The sequence below is a fragment of the Acartia tonsa genome, chromosome 3 (assembly GCF_053477335.1).
Source record: "Acartia tonsa isolate MP-2025a chromosome 3, ASM5347733v1, whole genome shotgun sequence".
NCBI lineage: Eukaryota > Metazoa > Arthropoda > Copepoda > Calanoida > Acartiidae > Acartia > Acartia tonsa.
In genome coordinates, this window is record NC_137262.1 from 3,087,123 (window position 1) to 3,103,764 (window position 16,642).

The 16,642-nt window shown below is 31.0% G+C and overlaps 1 protein-coding gene across 1 annotated transcript; it reads left to right on the forward strand.

Annotated features, from left to right (window-relative positions):
- Positions 1-283: 283 nt before the first annotated feature.
- LOC145312957 (carbohydrate sulfotransferase 11-like) lies at positions 284-1,787 on the forward strand. The gene is made up of 3 exons (XM_080152169.1): positions 284-340; positions 937-1,134; positions 1,527-1,787. Exons 1-3 carry the CDS (start codon positions 284-286, stop codon positions 1,755-1,757), a joined length of 486 nt encoding a protein of 161 aa, XP_080008295.1. The 3' UTR covers positions 1,758-1,787.
- The last annotated feature ends 14,855 nt before the right edge of the window (positions 1,788-16,642 follow it).

A 16,642-nucleotide genomic window follows, 5' to 3' on the forward strand; every position in this document is an offset into this window, starting at 1 on the left:
TATTATCCGTAGATAGTAAAATAAAAAATCATTAGATGTTTAAAATAATTCTTAGAAAATTGTCTAAAATTAATTCCAGCGGATTTTAATCGGTTTTGAAGACAAACTAGAAAAAATATCATTTGAGCTGTTTTTGGTGGGCTATCTTAGTTTTTACTAATACAACCGCTAAAAATCAGTTGATTTAAGAAATATTTTTTTTTCATTTATCAATTTAGATGCTGGTTACATACTACATCCAACAAAAATAGAAAAGTATTCTGTGAATTAGATCCCAAAGAAGATGATAAAGTTTACGACAGTTCGTCATCCTTATGGCAGACTAGTTTCAGCTTATAAGGCACAGTGACAATCTTTTAGTTGATTCAAAGAATATGTATTGATGTTTTTATACAAACACTAGCGGCTTTGCATCTAGAGGCTTCTTTGGGGATCCGAGTTAAAGGGGAATAAGTTATAGATCTTGATCCTCAACTTTTGATTTGAATTTTAAAAAGAAGAAGTAGAAAATTTATGGGGGGAAAAGTTATATTTTTCTAGGCTAGATTTATCTTTGGAGAGTGTCGGTAACCTACACCAAAATAGTAATAAGCCTAGGAACCGGTTCTCATCCATACGAAAAAACTATGTCTAGCATCGTATTATATCCAGCTTTCTACGAATATAAAATGTACAATCTTTCGGTGCTAAAAAAAACTGGTTTTAATCTTATAATTGTACATTCTATATCCGCGGAAAGCAGTTTATAATACGATGAAAGAAATAACTATTCCTGGACCTATGATAAGCTTCACTTGAAAATATAACTATATCGATCATTTACTGAAAAATATGTCTATTTTCATGTTTTTATACACACACAAACACAAACAGACATTCTGTTACTTTTATTTATGGATAATTCAATTTAAATAAAGAATTTGTCACTGGATACAGGACAAGATAGTATTTCCCAGCAACCATTTAGAAAAAGAGTTGCGAAATAAAGTAAAGCTGGTCTATGAGGACACATCCTTTGTTTCATTTATCAAATATGTAATTGATGAAAATCAAGACAGTGATGATCCAAACCGACACTGGAGACCATTCTCCAACTATACTGGGTGTAGTAATATACTGGATTATTATCTAAAGGTTCGCTTTGTAAAATGTAGATTTGTGATTTAAGTGATTTTGCAATACTTAAATTTTAGTAGCTAAGCTGCTCTATAATTCACTTTCCGTCCACAAGTCCCTGAAAATGTGGTTTTTTCAGTTTTCAAGAAAGTTGGCTTTTTTGTGAAGATTCTCTATACCAATAAGCATTTATTATGTAATTTACTTACATTTTTGCTACAAATAAAAAATATATTTTGCAATTTTCTTCTCCAATAATTATATTCTTGATTTTATCAAATGCTCTTAAAGTCTCTTTGTCTATATGTATATCATGATGTTTTGTGCTTTGCTACTTATGAATGTTATCATCCTTGTTTTCCAGAGTTTTAAAAATGTATGTTTAGGAATTTATAAAGCATAAAATCTAGATTGAAACATTTACTGATGACATCAAAGGCTTAGAAACAATAATCCAACACAAATTTCTTGCTTATTCAACCAAAACAAATCCTAGTAAACAACAAAAGGTGGATGGTGTAAAAATCAAGACTACAGCTGATTATATGAATGAGCTATCTGATGAATTGAAGGACAAACTATTTCAAGTTTTTAAATATGATTTTCTACTGTTTGGTTATGATCCTAATGTTTTTCCATAAATAAACTATAGAATAAAAATAAATTATCATATGTATACATTTATTACTTGAATTCAACTTAATAGTAATATTAATGATACTAAAAAATGTTTTAAAGTTACAAATCTTGAACCAAATCACACAAGATTTTATAGCACAACATATCCTGAAAACTTTTATTATAAAAGACATTGTCTGTAAATTTTTTGCAATTATATTTGCTGACAAAACTTTTTATTACATTTCAATACATTTTAAAAATCAATTTCCATCTTTAACATAACAATATATAATTCACCTTTCTTTCAATTCTGTTGTTGAAATTCAGCTGCTACTGCCCAACAATTGCACCTGGTAAAATATAAAGAATAAATAATAAAGGTTAAGATAATTAATGAAATGATACTTCTTGTTATTTGGCATGTACATCTAAATTGTTAAGAATGACAAACTAAAATTATTATATTATGAAAATATTAGAATCTGCTTTTAATAAAGGCCCCAAACATATTAATTATACATGTAAATCATTATTTTTGATTTTAGAATACTTACACCCCATATACGTCCCATCAACAACCTACAATTAGAATTATGATAATACAAACTAGTAAAGAATTTAAAAATAACAAGGATGACAACATCTAAAAAAAGCGAAGCTCTGAATCGTTCTGGCAGACAAACATTGACTATTGTAGAGTGTAATAACTGCATATACAAAATATGAATTACGTTTTGACAAAATTAAACGTAAATTTGTTGCAAAACTTCTTGGATCATATGAAGGAAATAAAGTCATTCCTAAAAAGGACAGAAATTTCATTCCAAAAAGGACAGAAATCATCTTCCTTTTTTTCAGATAGGTGAAATATGGGCAAAAATCACTCTCCTTTTTTTCACATATCTAAAAAAGAGAATAAAAATCACCTTCCCTAATCTCACTTAAACTTCCTAATTCTAAAAAAATTAACCTAATTTCTCCAAATTCTACCTTTTCATAACAAAGTCTACCTTTTCCTTACACATTCTCACTTCTTCTCAGATAACCTACCTTATTCTAAGATATTCTTCCTTAATCTCAGAAAATTTACCTTACTCCCCCAAATTCTTCCTTAGTCCCCAAAATTCTTCCTTATTATAAGAAATTCTTCCTTATTCCCCTAAATTCTTCCTTATTCTAGGAAATTCTACCTTATTCTAAGAAATTATTCCTTATTCTAAGAAAATCTACCTTATTCTCCCAAATTCTTCTTTATTTCCCCAAATTCTTCCTTATTCTACAAAAATTCTTCCTTGTTCTAGGAAAATCTACATTATTCTAAGAAATTCTTCCTTATTCTAAGAAATTCTTCCTTGTTCTAAGGAATTCTTCCTTATTCTAAGAAAATCTACCTTATTCTAAGAAATTCTTCCTGATTCTTAGAAAATCTACCTAAATCTTCCAAATTCTTCCTTATTCTAAGAAAATCTACCTAGATGTTGTCATACTTGTTCATATCAATATAAACTTTGTACAATTTGAATTTAATGGGCAATTAAGATATGAAAAGTGCACTAGAAAAAGGAAATAAGAATTCCATAAAAAGTTTTAATAAGAAGATAAAGAAAATTTATCTTTAAACTTTGTAATAAATGTAGGAATGTGTAAAAATTATCAATGAATGAATATTAAGTAATTAATTCTTAATCTTATTAATTAAACTTAGAGAAAGGTTTAGGTAAGAAAATAGTAGGTAACCATCGTAACATATTTCAGCTGTGGACTGGTAAAAAAAACGGTAAGGTACCATTTTGTTTGGATATTTTATATCAAATTCAATACATATGAGAATATCCTTTAAAGTAAAACACAAAAATCGTTATACTAATTTATATAATAGAAGCTCCTAGATCATGAACATTTGAATTTTACAATAGATTTATACTATTTTGTTAGATGATTACTTTGAAAATAGGAAATTTTACTAATCAATAACTAAACAAGGATGACAACATCCATAAAAGCGAAGCTCTGAAACGGTTTGGATCTGTGAGAGACGAACACTAACTCTTGTAGAGTGTCAGAACTGAAAATATAAGTTTTAACAAAATTATACCTAAATTTGTTGCATAACTTCTTAAATACAGAATTCTGTTTAAGGACATACTGACATTTTTAGGACTTTATTATAGAGATGCTTCGCTCAAATTATTGTACCTTATTGTAATAGGAATCAGTAATCCAAAAATCAGATCAATTGTATGATATATCACATAAAAATTGTTGTTAAAAAGTTAAAAAATCAACATGTTTAATATGGACATCCGGACATTCTGAAAACAATTTTAGAGCTGCTACGCTTTTTAAATCGTACCTAAAAAATACAGCAATTACCATGCAAAGTTTGAAATCGATAGGGCAATTCTAACATGCCTAAATTAACCAAAATTGCTATCCTTTACGTACGGACGGACTGACCTATTCTAATTATAGAAAAGCTTAGTTTTTAAAAAGAAATAAAAGTACACAAAATCAGCAACTTTGGCTTCTTACTTTGTTTCTACTTTGTTTTTGTTTTGCTTCTGTGTATTGGATGATATAAGAAGTTTTCAAGCATGACCACTGCAATATCATTTAATTGTGACGTCACGGAGTTATTAAAGTATTATTTATCTACCTATTAAGCTCAGCTAGAGTCATGAAAATGTAAACTAAAGAATAGGAATGAATGAAATTTAACTTTTATCTAATTTACTTAATAATAAGTAGATTTATTTGAAAGGTCATCAGTTTTTAATTAGATGATAAAACCTGAATAAAATCATGGTTTCAAAATACATCTATGTTATATCTATGTATGGCTAGCCAGGAAATTGATAGTATTTGGTCAAATATCATTCAAATATCGTTACATTGATAATATCAACTATAAATTTTATTATATACACTAGAATCTGACAAAAAAAAGAAGTCAATATTATGATTTAAAAAAAAAACATGTATATCTATAATACAAAGTAGCTTGATGTCTGTCTGTCTCTCCGTCCGTCCGTCTGAAGCTTAAGATCTCGGTAACCACTGAACCGATTGGATTCTACTCTTCAGGGTATATACCTATTGGTCCTGTGGTGGTTTTAAGCTATTTTCTTGGGGGCTGGGACACCCCCAACCCCACAAAAACAAAAAATCCCCCCCACATTTTTTGGTCCTTTATGTTTTGTAGAAGATTTCCTTGGTCCTTTAACGAATTTCGCCTTAATTTTTTTGATCACCTCTTGGGGCAAAGCCCCAAGAGGCTAGGGGCGAAGCCGCTAGTCCTAATATATAAAGTAATAAGCTTTTTTGTCTGTACAGAAGGATCTTGCTCACCGCTGAACTGATCGGGTTCTCCTTATCAGGGTAGCTTCTAATGGGTCCCGGGAAGGTTTATAACTATTTTGGGGGAGGGTATAACCACCCTCCCAAGAATAATCGCCCCTAGAAAAAAAATCAACCCCCCTCCAAAAAAAATAAAATAAAATTTTTGTAAAACTTTTTTTTGTATTCAACTCAGCCCCCCTTAAGTTCTCCTAGAGGCCTCTAGGGGCGTAGCCGCTAGTGATTAATAAGCTATGATCACTTTCGTAATGTCATATAGAATATGCTTTAAAATCTAATTGATTGTATGCCTTATAATTTTTTGTATAATTATAATTTGTTATTACAGAATAATAGTCTCTGTACTAATATAGTAATGTAAAAAGTTAGCAACGTTCTGGTTAATACTTTATTCAAATAACTGCTCCTATATCGTTTTTAATTTGGAAATAGAATAAACCTATAAGAACCTGCCTATGACCCTGATATCAAATATTGAAGAAATCTTAACGTACGAATAAAATCTTTATATTACTTTACAACAGGATCAAATCCTTTATCCTAGCTAGCTAGCTAGCTAGCCTATGCATGAGATACGGTTACCTTAGCTTAGGAAAGCCATAATTTCTACACTATTGAAAGAAACTGTAGCTGGTATAGTCTTAATCTACTCAAATAATTAAATAGCTTAAAACTGCTAAAGGATGATACATTATAACATTTTGAGCTATTTATATATTTTAATTTGAAAATCCACTTAAACAAGGATAAACCAAGTAATTGACAGAGTAGCAGCGCTTCTAAAGTATGAAATACTCCGTTGATAGATTAAAACAGGTATATATATAGTGATGAAAAGTAAAAGATATGAAAAAAAATTTGAATTAGGATTAGGATTGTCCCATCTCTATATCCCTGGATAGAAATAAAATATTAGTAATAACAAAACAAGGATGACAACATCCATAAAAGCGAAGCCCTGAAACGGTAGGACAAACGGATATTAACACTTGTATAGTGTCAAAACTGAAAAATCAGAATATAAATGAATAAGAGTCAAAGCAAAATTGTGAATAAATTTGTTGAAAAACTTCTTGATACAGGATAATGTTTATGGACATACTTACATTTTTAGGACTTGATTATAGAGCTGCTTTGCTTATAATATTGTCCTTTGTTGTCCTAGGAATCAATATATAAAAAATCAGAGCAATCGGATAATGAGATCACATAAAAATTAGTTGTTAAAAATGTAAAAAATCAACATGTTTAAAATGGACGTACGGACATTCTGGTAATGATTATAGAGTTGCTACGCTTTCTAATTCGTACCTAACTACTAAAGGAATCACCTTGCAAAATTTGAAATCGATAGGACAATTCTAAAATGCCTAAATTAATGAAAAAAGCTATCCATTTCAGACGTACGGACGGTCCGACCATAATTATAGAAAAGCTTCGCTTTTAAAAACTCTGATAACAGCAACCTCTCAAAACTTTGATAATTTAGTTTGTTCATGATAGCAGCACTGAATTCATTTTATTTTGACAACAAATTATCAAAACTTTATCCAGAAACTGTTGTCGTTGTTTTCTGCACTTAAGACACTTTAGAAGAAGGGAGGGGGAAATGGAGACAAATCTGATCCAAAGCTCCTAAATACCTCTAGCATTTATAAGACATTTTAGGCACTTAATCGGCCATTGTCCTGTTCTTGTATAACTAAGTTGGAATATCAGGAAGGGAGGGGACATCTGATTGTAAATTAATCTGGTCTCAAAGTTTATATATACGTTCTTTCATTGGTTGGCTCAAAACTGTTGGGACTTCTATTTAATCTTGATTGGGCAGGAGTCCCAAACGTCGGAGTGGACAAACGTCGGAGTGGACACTTAACCTAACCTAACATATTATAGACCATCTTTTAGGTTTTTTAAATGCCTAATCCCTGCGGGGGGGGGGGGCTTATTTGTTCATTCATATCTTAACCTAACCTAATCTGTATAGAAATACTTAATAAAATTTGTATTTTATTCTGCGTTTGTCCACTTAGACGTTTGGGACTCCTGCGTTTGTCCTGGGACCCATTTAACCAATTATTTAATCTACAAAAGGGATAACTTTATTTTTCCTGATTGAGGTTGTAAATAAGTTTGTCGTCCAACATCTTATCCCTATAAATCCCTGTTGAAATGAAGTCCAGTTGAAATGCACAGTATTTACTAGAATTGGATAGATAGGAGCATTTTTATTACAATTATATATTATTGTTCTCTTGCTGCTATGTCAAGCAAGTGGTTTGTATGTATGTATTGGCTGTTACATAGGCGCAACCCAGTCACAGTTCCCAAATAAAGATCGTGCAATCAAAGGGTACATTGTCTGCTGGGTGTCACCTTGCCGTGTGTGAGAAAATACTGAGATATTACTCTCCTTAGTTATCCTTGGTTATTGGACCTTGGTTATGGACAGCAGCTTCAACCCTTAAGAAAATTAACTTAATTAATTTATTTTTTAATCAGAAAATTCATTCATATAGAAAATGAAATATTTGTTTAAAGCACGTAAGTATATGAATAAGATTTGCATATAATATTTGCATATTTGTTGAATGTTGTCATCCTTGTTTTTCCAAAATTTACAATAAAGCAAAAAAAAGCCTTAAGTGTAGAATAGTTTCGAATGGTATGCACATAATTTAATAATAAAGAAATAATGTTTGCCAACATGAGCAAATAACAAAATGAAAATTTGTTTAATAATATCGTAAGTGCGTTATTTGCTTCGTAAAATCAATATCTATAATGCATGTATGTTAAAACTTGTTGAAAAAATGAATATAATTAAATTGTTTTGAAAACTGGCATTTGAAAACAGTATATTGTATTCGAAAACCATTTATTAGATCTTTGGGAGGCTTTCTAAATCGTACCTAACTACTACAGAAATGACCATGCAAACTTTAAAATCGATAGGACAATTTTAACACAAGCGGAAATTAACAAAAAAAGCTGTCCGTCTCGGACGTACGAACATACCGACCCCTATTTATATAAAAGCTTCGCTTTTAATAAAAGAGTTTTTGGCTGGCACAACATCGACAAGCTGTTTTTATATTGACATTGATTGTATAAACTCTATTGTATTAAATATGAGTGGCTATAGCTGACCTATCTTTGCAAAAAACGGCTTCGATTTTAAAATCTTTATTAAAAATGCAAATCTCTCAGCAAGTTATATATACATATATCTAGTTATAATAGGTGGAGGCGGCTAAATGTCCAGCTTGATAATTATATATATTATTATCACTAAAGAAATAAGTTTTTTTTTGTCCAAAGTTTAAAATTTCAATAATAACTGAACTGATTGAGTTCTCCTTTATAAGGAAGCTTCAGATATGAGTCAGGATGGTTTCAGGCAAATTTAATTTTACATTTAATCCATAAGATGGTTTTATGCTATTTTTTGCCCTATATCTACCCATTTGAACACACAGGCCCACCTAAATGCTAGGGGCGAAGCCGCTAGTTATCACTAAAGAAATAATTTTTTTCTCTCGAAAGTTTAAAATTTCAATAATAACTAAACTGATTGAGTTCTTCTTTTTAGGGAAGCTTCACATGATGGTGCCCTTCTTACCTATTTAAATACAGTGCAACTGGACGCTAGAGGCGCTGCTTCTAGTTATTAAGAATGTGCAATAGCATTGCATTCCAGTGTGATGAAAACAGTGTAATGTGTAATTAGAATGCTCGAACTGGTGTTTAATGTGTCTCATTTACTAGAATTTATAAATTTTTAGTATCTCCATACTTACTGTATTGCTGCCAGGGGTAGCTATTATAACAATCAATTCTACAAAAAAAAATCACAAAACCTTATAAAGTTTTTCATGTAAAATCACGAAACCTTATAAAGTGTTTCATGTAACTGAAGAGGGGTGGGTAAGAAAAGGGGGGGGGGGAAGAGGGTTGTGGGGGAAATTTTCCTTTAGTATTGTTTGTCAGAATATCATTCCCTTGTCCCTATATTGCTGCAATTTCCTTCAAGGTCATTGTCTGATTTTTATAATAACTTAAGATTAATATGGGGGGGGGGGTGGGGGGGGAGCGTTAGTTTTAATTAGTTAGTTAAGGTAAGAATAGGTTAGGTTATATTGAGTAGTCCTCTAAATAAGGTCCCGCAGGGTTATGGCTCCCTGCAGGTATAGGATAGGTATGCGATAGGTACTGTTTGGCAAAGCGCTAAGACAATTTGCAGTTACAGCAAAAGCCATGATTCTAAAAAATCAAATACGAATTTGACCGTTCAATGAAAAATTTCAACAATGCACATTGCCATTCAAAAATTAGACGAGGCTTACTGAAAATTATAGACAAAAAACCTTTTACTATAGCCAGGTTCCTCTTGGATGTAATTAATACTTTATTTTGCTTCTTTATATTGGACAGTGTGTACAGTAAGTGGAAAGGTATTAAAAAAGGATGACCATATTAAAAAAAAACTTTTTTATTTCCATTCGATTATGAAATTTTATTAAAGGGGTCTTTTATAATATAATTCGCTATTGTTCTTAATATTAATAAAAAATTAACAGTGGAAACTTGTAACCAAAAGATGCTTTTACATTTCATATTTACTGTAAAATCATCTTTAATGAATAATATAGCTGCTATTCTGAAAATTCAGATTTGCCTATTTTTTTGGTTCGCAACTTGGAAATTGGGTCGGTAAACTCGCTCCTTTAATTAAAATTATGGTTGTCCGCCTTTCACTTTGTAAATCAAGATTTACCCCCTTTAACAAAACAATGTGCATCCTTCTAATTTCAAAAAAAGAGAATTATATACATTACAATTTTGAAGAAAAGACTGCGCTCAATATTCTAACATAAGAGCTGTTGAGTGTTTATTTTTGTACAGGCTTGATTGCACATTTCTTTCTTATATTCTTCTACAAACATAGAAAAGAAATACAATTGTCTTAGACAAATTCGTTTTAAGGTCATTATATAAAATTAAAGTTTTTAGTAGCGAAACTACTCTATAATTTACTGTGTGTCAGTCAGTCCGTAATGCAATTGGTGAAAATTTTGAGGATTCTTTGTAGTACTAACAAGAATTCAGTATACAATTTTCTTGGTTCATCGGTCATGCTACTAAAGACATATACTTATTTTATTTTTTTTTTGGTTTATAAAGAAAATTATTCCCTCTATATTTTTTATGACAACTGAACAACTGTTCCGTGGCTAACTTTGTCTTTTTGTCGATCTATGATTATCTTTCATGATTTCATCCTTGTTTAAAAACTAAATAAAAAACACTGTAAACACATACCTTAAAAATGCATATTTACCTTAATAAATAGAGGGGGAGAATAAAAAATTAAAAGAAAAAGACTATGATAGTTATCTTAGCCAGCTTTAAAAAAATAACATCAGTTTGCACAACAATTAATCTTTAATATCAAATAAAAAACTCTAACCTTAATAAAAGTTTTGCTTAAAATTCATAAAACTCAACTATTTTTTTAATCTAAAGCCAAAAACTTCGACCATGAACCCATACCAAAAAAATTCCAGTTAAAAGTTAGAAAGTTAGTAGTGTGCAATGGAAGAGAGAGAGAGAGAGAGAGAGAGAGAGAGAGAGAGAGAAAGAGAGAGAGAGAGAGAGAGAGAGAGAGAGAAAGAGAAAGAGAAGGAGAGAGAATGAGGGAGACACCATATGAATGAAGAGAAAATAAAGTAAATCCTCCGACAGTTTATATTGAGATGGTTCGTGGGAAAGAATATATTATAATCTACATATGTGTAAAAATACGTCATATATTTACGTGACTTTTAGTGGTACAAATTCTGTTTAATTGTTATAATAAAATTACAAGTGAAATTACTAAAAGTATAAAGTATTACGTACATATAAAAAAAACCGTGTTATTTTACAGGGCAGCTCCATTTTTTTCCTAGCTGAAGCTAGGACCGAAGCCATTAGTTAACCTTATATAAAAGTAACGTGATATCTGTCGATCTGTAGCAAAGGATCTGACCAACCCCTGTACTGTACTGATATGGTTCTTCTTTACAGTGAAATTTCTTATAGGTCCATGGAAGGATATAACTATTTTGAAAGAGGGTAACTCCATCCTATGAAGAGTAATCGCCACAAAAAGCCCCCAACACCCATTTGATTTTTTCAAAATTCTTTTATATAACTAAAATTAAAGTCAACGTTCATATCCCTCCCCCATTCCCCAGAACACATTAGGGATTTAATTTTTAATTTAAATAACAAAAATAATAAAAATGATATTTTCATATAACCTTTTAAAATTACCTATCAATTATAGGGTAATTAAATTGTCACTTTTAAATATCATTGATATATATTTTTAAAAGTTTCGTTTAAATCTAATATCAAATAATTGTAGTTTAGATATTTTAAGCAAATTAAGCAATATGCCTAGGTGAGCTGTTTTTAAATTAGTTTTTTTATAGTTAACTCTATTTGGGCCATTAGTAACTTGACTACCTTTAAGGTAAAAGACGCAGCCGTTATCTATAATACAAAGTAGCAGTAGGTAGCCTGTAGCAGTGCCTATTTTTTAAAAACAAATTCTATAAAAGAGGGTTGAATTCCCCTTACCTCATAGGGCGAAGCCCCTAGAGGCTAGGGGCTAGTTCTCATATATTTTGATATGTGAATTTTATAAGTAAATGCCTAACAGGATGTCTTTCTGTGTGCCTGTCTGTATACTTATATATAGAGAAGGATCTCACTAACCACTGAACCTATACGGTTTTCTTTTGCATCTTATATGTCAAGGAAACCATTTATTTTGGCGGAGGGCATATGCACAATCCCAAAAATAGTCCCAAGAATTTTGAAAACTAAAATTTAATTGGCAGGGTCAACTGCCTCCCCACTTCTCACTCTTTTCTCAAGTGCACCTAAAGGCATCAATGACGCTCTAAGAAGCTATATGTGCAGCCGCTGTGTTATCATCAAAGAAAGTAACCCTTTCAGTCTTAATGACATTTCAATAAATGTCACCAGCAAATTTCTTCATCATGTTAATGTTTTTTCCTTGTATATTAAAGGTACTATTTATTGAGGAAAAGCAGAACATAATATAGAAAATGCTTCCTATTGTAAAAGATAGTAAATTTTTTTGTCTGTTGTAAAATATCTCCTTAACTGCTCAACCGATAGATGGGGGGGAGGGTCGAATTTCTCCCTTTTCCCAGAGCATTAGAGGCTTCGACCCTAATATTTAGTTTGTTAAATTGCATTATACAGTTTTCTAGAGGTTCTTACATAATTTCACAACTCTAAAGGCAAGATTCTTTTTTTTGTAAATGTTAAATATGTTGTTTTGTTGCTCTTTAATTTAGAATATCCGTCTACTGTCCTATCAAATGTTTCGGAGCCGGAGCCGGGAGCCGCCATATTTGGCTAGAGCCGGAGCCGTAATTTTCGTTAAAAAACGGCTCCGGCTTCGAAATAGATAAATAAAGAGATTTTTTATAAATTATAATTTGGTAAAAATATGTCGAGTTTTCTTGATTTTAGGTCGGAGCGGGAACTGGAGTCGGAGCCGGAGCTGTACCAAAATCAAACGGCTCCGAAACGCTGCTTTTAGGTGATAGTATTAAAATTAAACTTCTTATCGTTTTAAGAGATTTTTTGGTTTATAAATTAAAGGACAAGTAGCTTTAGTTTTATTTTTCTTTAATATTTATTTTCTATTTATACCTTGGAGATTCGAACCTTTTTTTCTAGCATAAAACAAGCGCATGAAACAAATTAAAAAAATCTTGTGTTTGAAATAACAAATATAAGAACAAATTTTGTGTTTAATTTTAAAATTTTGGTGCATAGCATATCATGTTGAAATGTAATTTATTTACACTCCTTGTGGATTTATTCTAATATAATTTCACTTGCAAAATCTTTTCTCTTGGGATAAGACTTGTTAGAACCCCCTTTCTTAAATTTTAGCCTAAAAGGTGGGGAGGGCGCGTCTCCTGACTCATTCTTCTAAAGATAATTTAGTAGGTACTGATTACTTAATCTCCAATTCTGAAGCAAATGGTTTTGGCTTTACAGTTTATGGTTTTACAGTGAGCTTCTTAAAGGTCCAGAGAAGGTTTGGAGGAGGGTTTCTTCACCCTCCCAAGAGAAAAAAAGAACTCCTTACTCATTTTATCTTCAGTTTTTTTTATGTATAAAACATAAATTTTTTCCAACCCCTGTACTAATTGGCTCTAGGGGCGTGGCTTCGAGTTATGAATAGGAAATTTTACCTTTCCATTTTTATAGAAATAATATGTCATACACACAAAACAACTGCAGCGAAACAGGGAGGGAGTAGATATTGGACTGTAAAGTTGAATACTCATTATTTTTATTCTAGGACTTTTATTAAATCTTTATTTGGATTTTACAAACTAGAAGTGTCCAAACTATTTACCAATAACTTTACATATAGAAGGGTTATTTTATGTTACATAATTGGGGGTGTACATTAGGGTGGGTTCATATCGGAATTAGACAAAGCGGGGATATGCAACAGATAAAATTAACCTTAAAAACATTTCTGACCGAAAAAGAATTTTAAAAAATTAAGTTTTAGAACACGACCACTTAAAAATATAATTCATTACTTATTAGTATGCAAAGACGACATTCAAAATTTTTTTTTGAATCAGAACTATGGCTTCATGGTGCTCCCTGGAAAGGCCTTGAGGAGCTGAATCAGAAACTTTTGTCCGTTTCAAAATATCTCGTTCCTAGCCTTAGAAATCACTAAAAAACCAAAATCTTTTAAGGTTTATTGAGAATTGTCCAATTTGTAGAGGTTTTTTTTAGATTTTCTCAGGCTAGGAACGAGATTTTTTGAAACGGACAAAAGTTCCTGACTCAGCTCCTCAAGGCATTTCCAGGGAGCACCATGAAGCCATAGTTCTGATTCAATAAATTTTTGACTCCCATTTACAAATAGCATACAATTGAATGCCTGGTCGTCAGCGGTTTTAAGACTTAGGATAAATTTTAAATCATCCAGAGGTGTATTATATCTATATAAATTGAGTGCAGATACCCGCTTTGGCCTCAGAAAAAAAATGTCCAAAATCGACCCACCCTAGTGTACATCAATCTATTGTTAATTCTCGTACCCCCAAATATCCCTGAGCGAAACAAAACTTATAAAGAATTATAAATTTTGAATCAGCTTGACATTAGTAAAGCAGTTGATTTAATAAATAATGATTATGTTAACAAGGATGCTAACATCCATTCTTATCCGTTTATAAAAGTAACATGATTTCTGTCTGTCTGTGTGTACACAAGGGAACTCACTAACCACTGAACCAATATATTAATACGTTTCAGTGAAGCTACTCATAAGTCCAGGTAAGGTTTATAACCAGAACTTATATCCTCCCAAGATAAATCATTCTAGAAACAAGGATGACAACATTCATAAAAGCAAAGCACTAAAACGTTAGGAAAAACAGACATTAACACTTGTATAGTGTCAGAACTGAATAATTATAATATAAATATATAAGAGTCAAAGCCAAATTGTAAGTAAATTTGTTGAAAAACTGCTTGATTCAAGATAATGTTTATGGACATACTTACATTTTTAGGACTTGATTATAGAGTTGCTTTGCTTATAACATTATACTTTGTTGTCCCAGGAATCAATATACCAAAAATCAGATCAATCGGATGATTAAATAACATAAAAATTTGTTGTTAATAAGTAAAAAAATCAACATGTTTAAAATTGACGTACGGACATTTTGGTGATGATTAAAGAGTTGCTACGCTTTCTAAATCGTACCTAATTATTGCAAAATTTAAAATCGATAGGACAATACTAACATGCCTAAATTAACGAAAAAAGCCATCCGTTACGGACGGACGGACCGACCCTAATTATAGAAAAGCTTCGCTTTTAAAAATGAACTTACGAAAGTATTTTAAAATATTTAAAGCATTTGTGATTTGTAAGTTATAATGGAATTATTTCATGTTATGAATTCATAAAGCTTTCTGTTCTTGTCAAATAAATGGCTCTTTTTTGTAATTAGGGCAATCTTAAGTAGAAAAGCTTCTCTTTTTATTTTTAATAGGGTTATTCCGTCAGTCTGTCGGTCTGCTACGCCATGGGCTAAATATGATTTCACCTACTACTTAATAAGGTAGATAGCTAAGAGAGTAGGCACTTACTTGTATATATCATTTTTTAAGGTTTTTTTTTTATTTTTTTCATCAATTTTCCATTTTCTATGACCCATGAATATTTGTTTTCAAACTTCTTTGATAATTTCAAAGTACTTTAATATTTTTCTTAAATTAATAACTCATTATTAGGTTAATATGAATAAAATCTTTTCTTTAAATTTGAGACTTTGTTACTTAAAAATCTACTTTAAAGTAGTTAATTAGATTTAAAATACAACTAAATGTATTCCTAGCACTTACATTATGCATTTTCCTTCAGAAATTTGTTTTTATCTTACAAAAGCCTAAATAGATACAGCTAGAATATCATTACAAAGTTACATAAGTTAATGTAGTTGTTACTTGTTAGAAACTCAATTTGTCTTGAAAATTGTTTAAAGCAAAGATTTTCTACATTTAGCATTAAGTCCCCATGCAGTAACGGAAAGTTCTCCTTTTCTATAACCAGCGTATAGGCAGCGTAAAGTGGCACCAAAAAATGACGTCATACGTGAAATAAATAAAATAGTATAAATTTTACCATTGGTCAATTACAGTGTATACTGGCCTCTCATTGGTCAACTTTATTGTATGATGTCATTTTTTGGTGCCACTTTACGCTGTCTCCAAACTTTACGTAATGTTGTTTTATTCTCAGATATTATACCCTTCCCTAAAATAGATCAAAACCTTCCCATAATCAATGACAAAGTTTCATTATTAAGGAGAGCCAGATAGGTTCAGTGGTTAGCGAGATCATAAACTAAGTTGATAAAGAATAACTTTGTAATTTTCAAAGTTAAGAAAATCATTAACATATTTTAGGAAAGTTTTACATAATGTGTATAAAAACTAATCCCAAAGATGCTTTTTAATGAGATATTAATTAATCTATTAATAATTTGTTTCAGACAGTTTGCTTAATATGATTATCAATTTCTTTATAAGGGGGGGGTTTTAATGCAACCAACTCGTAATCAGTGTGCAAATGGCACTTAAAATTCGAATTTTGATCTGAAATTTTGCGTGAGTAATCCTTGGTAGGTCTATTTTCCCTAAATCGAACAAAAAGTTGAAAAAGTAACGGCTAACGGCTCAGCCGTTTAACCGTTTTTTTTGGCTATCTGCCATAAATTATGTAGGAATCAACTTTTTGAAACATATTTTTGCTTTAAATCATGTAAAATGATACAAAAACATTTTTAGATTTCTAGTACCAGCAACTAGCGGCTAGAACCGTTTGAAAACGTTTTGGAGCAGCAAAGAAATTATGTGGAGATAGGTTTTGTGATGGTTTGTTTCTAAGTGCATTTGCTCACAGATTACGAGA

What these genes read in the sequence shown, in the direction of transcription:
- LOC145312957 (XM_080152169.1), top strand. Translation starts at nt 284, where the DNA reads ATGATAAAGTTTACGACAGTTCGTCATCCTTATGGCAGACTAGTTTCA. An exon ending in GACTAGTTTCAGCTTATAAG is followed by an intron (nt 341 to 936) that starts GCACAGTGACAA and finishes CACTGGATACAG; the next exon opens with GACAAGATAGTATTTCCCAG. An exon ending in TACTGGATTATTATCTAAAG is followed by an intron (nt 1,135 to 1,526) that starts GTTCGCTTTGTA and finishes CATAAAATCTAG; the next exon opens with ATTGAAACATTTACTGATGA.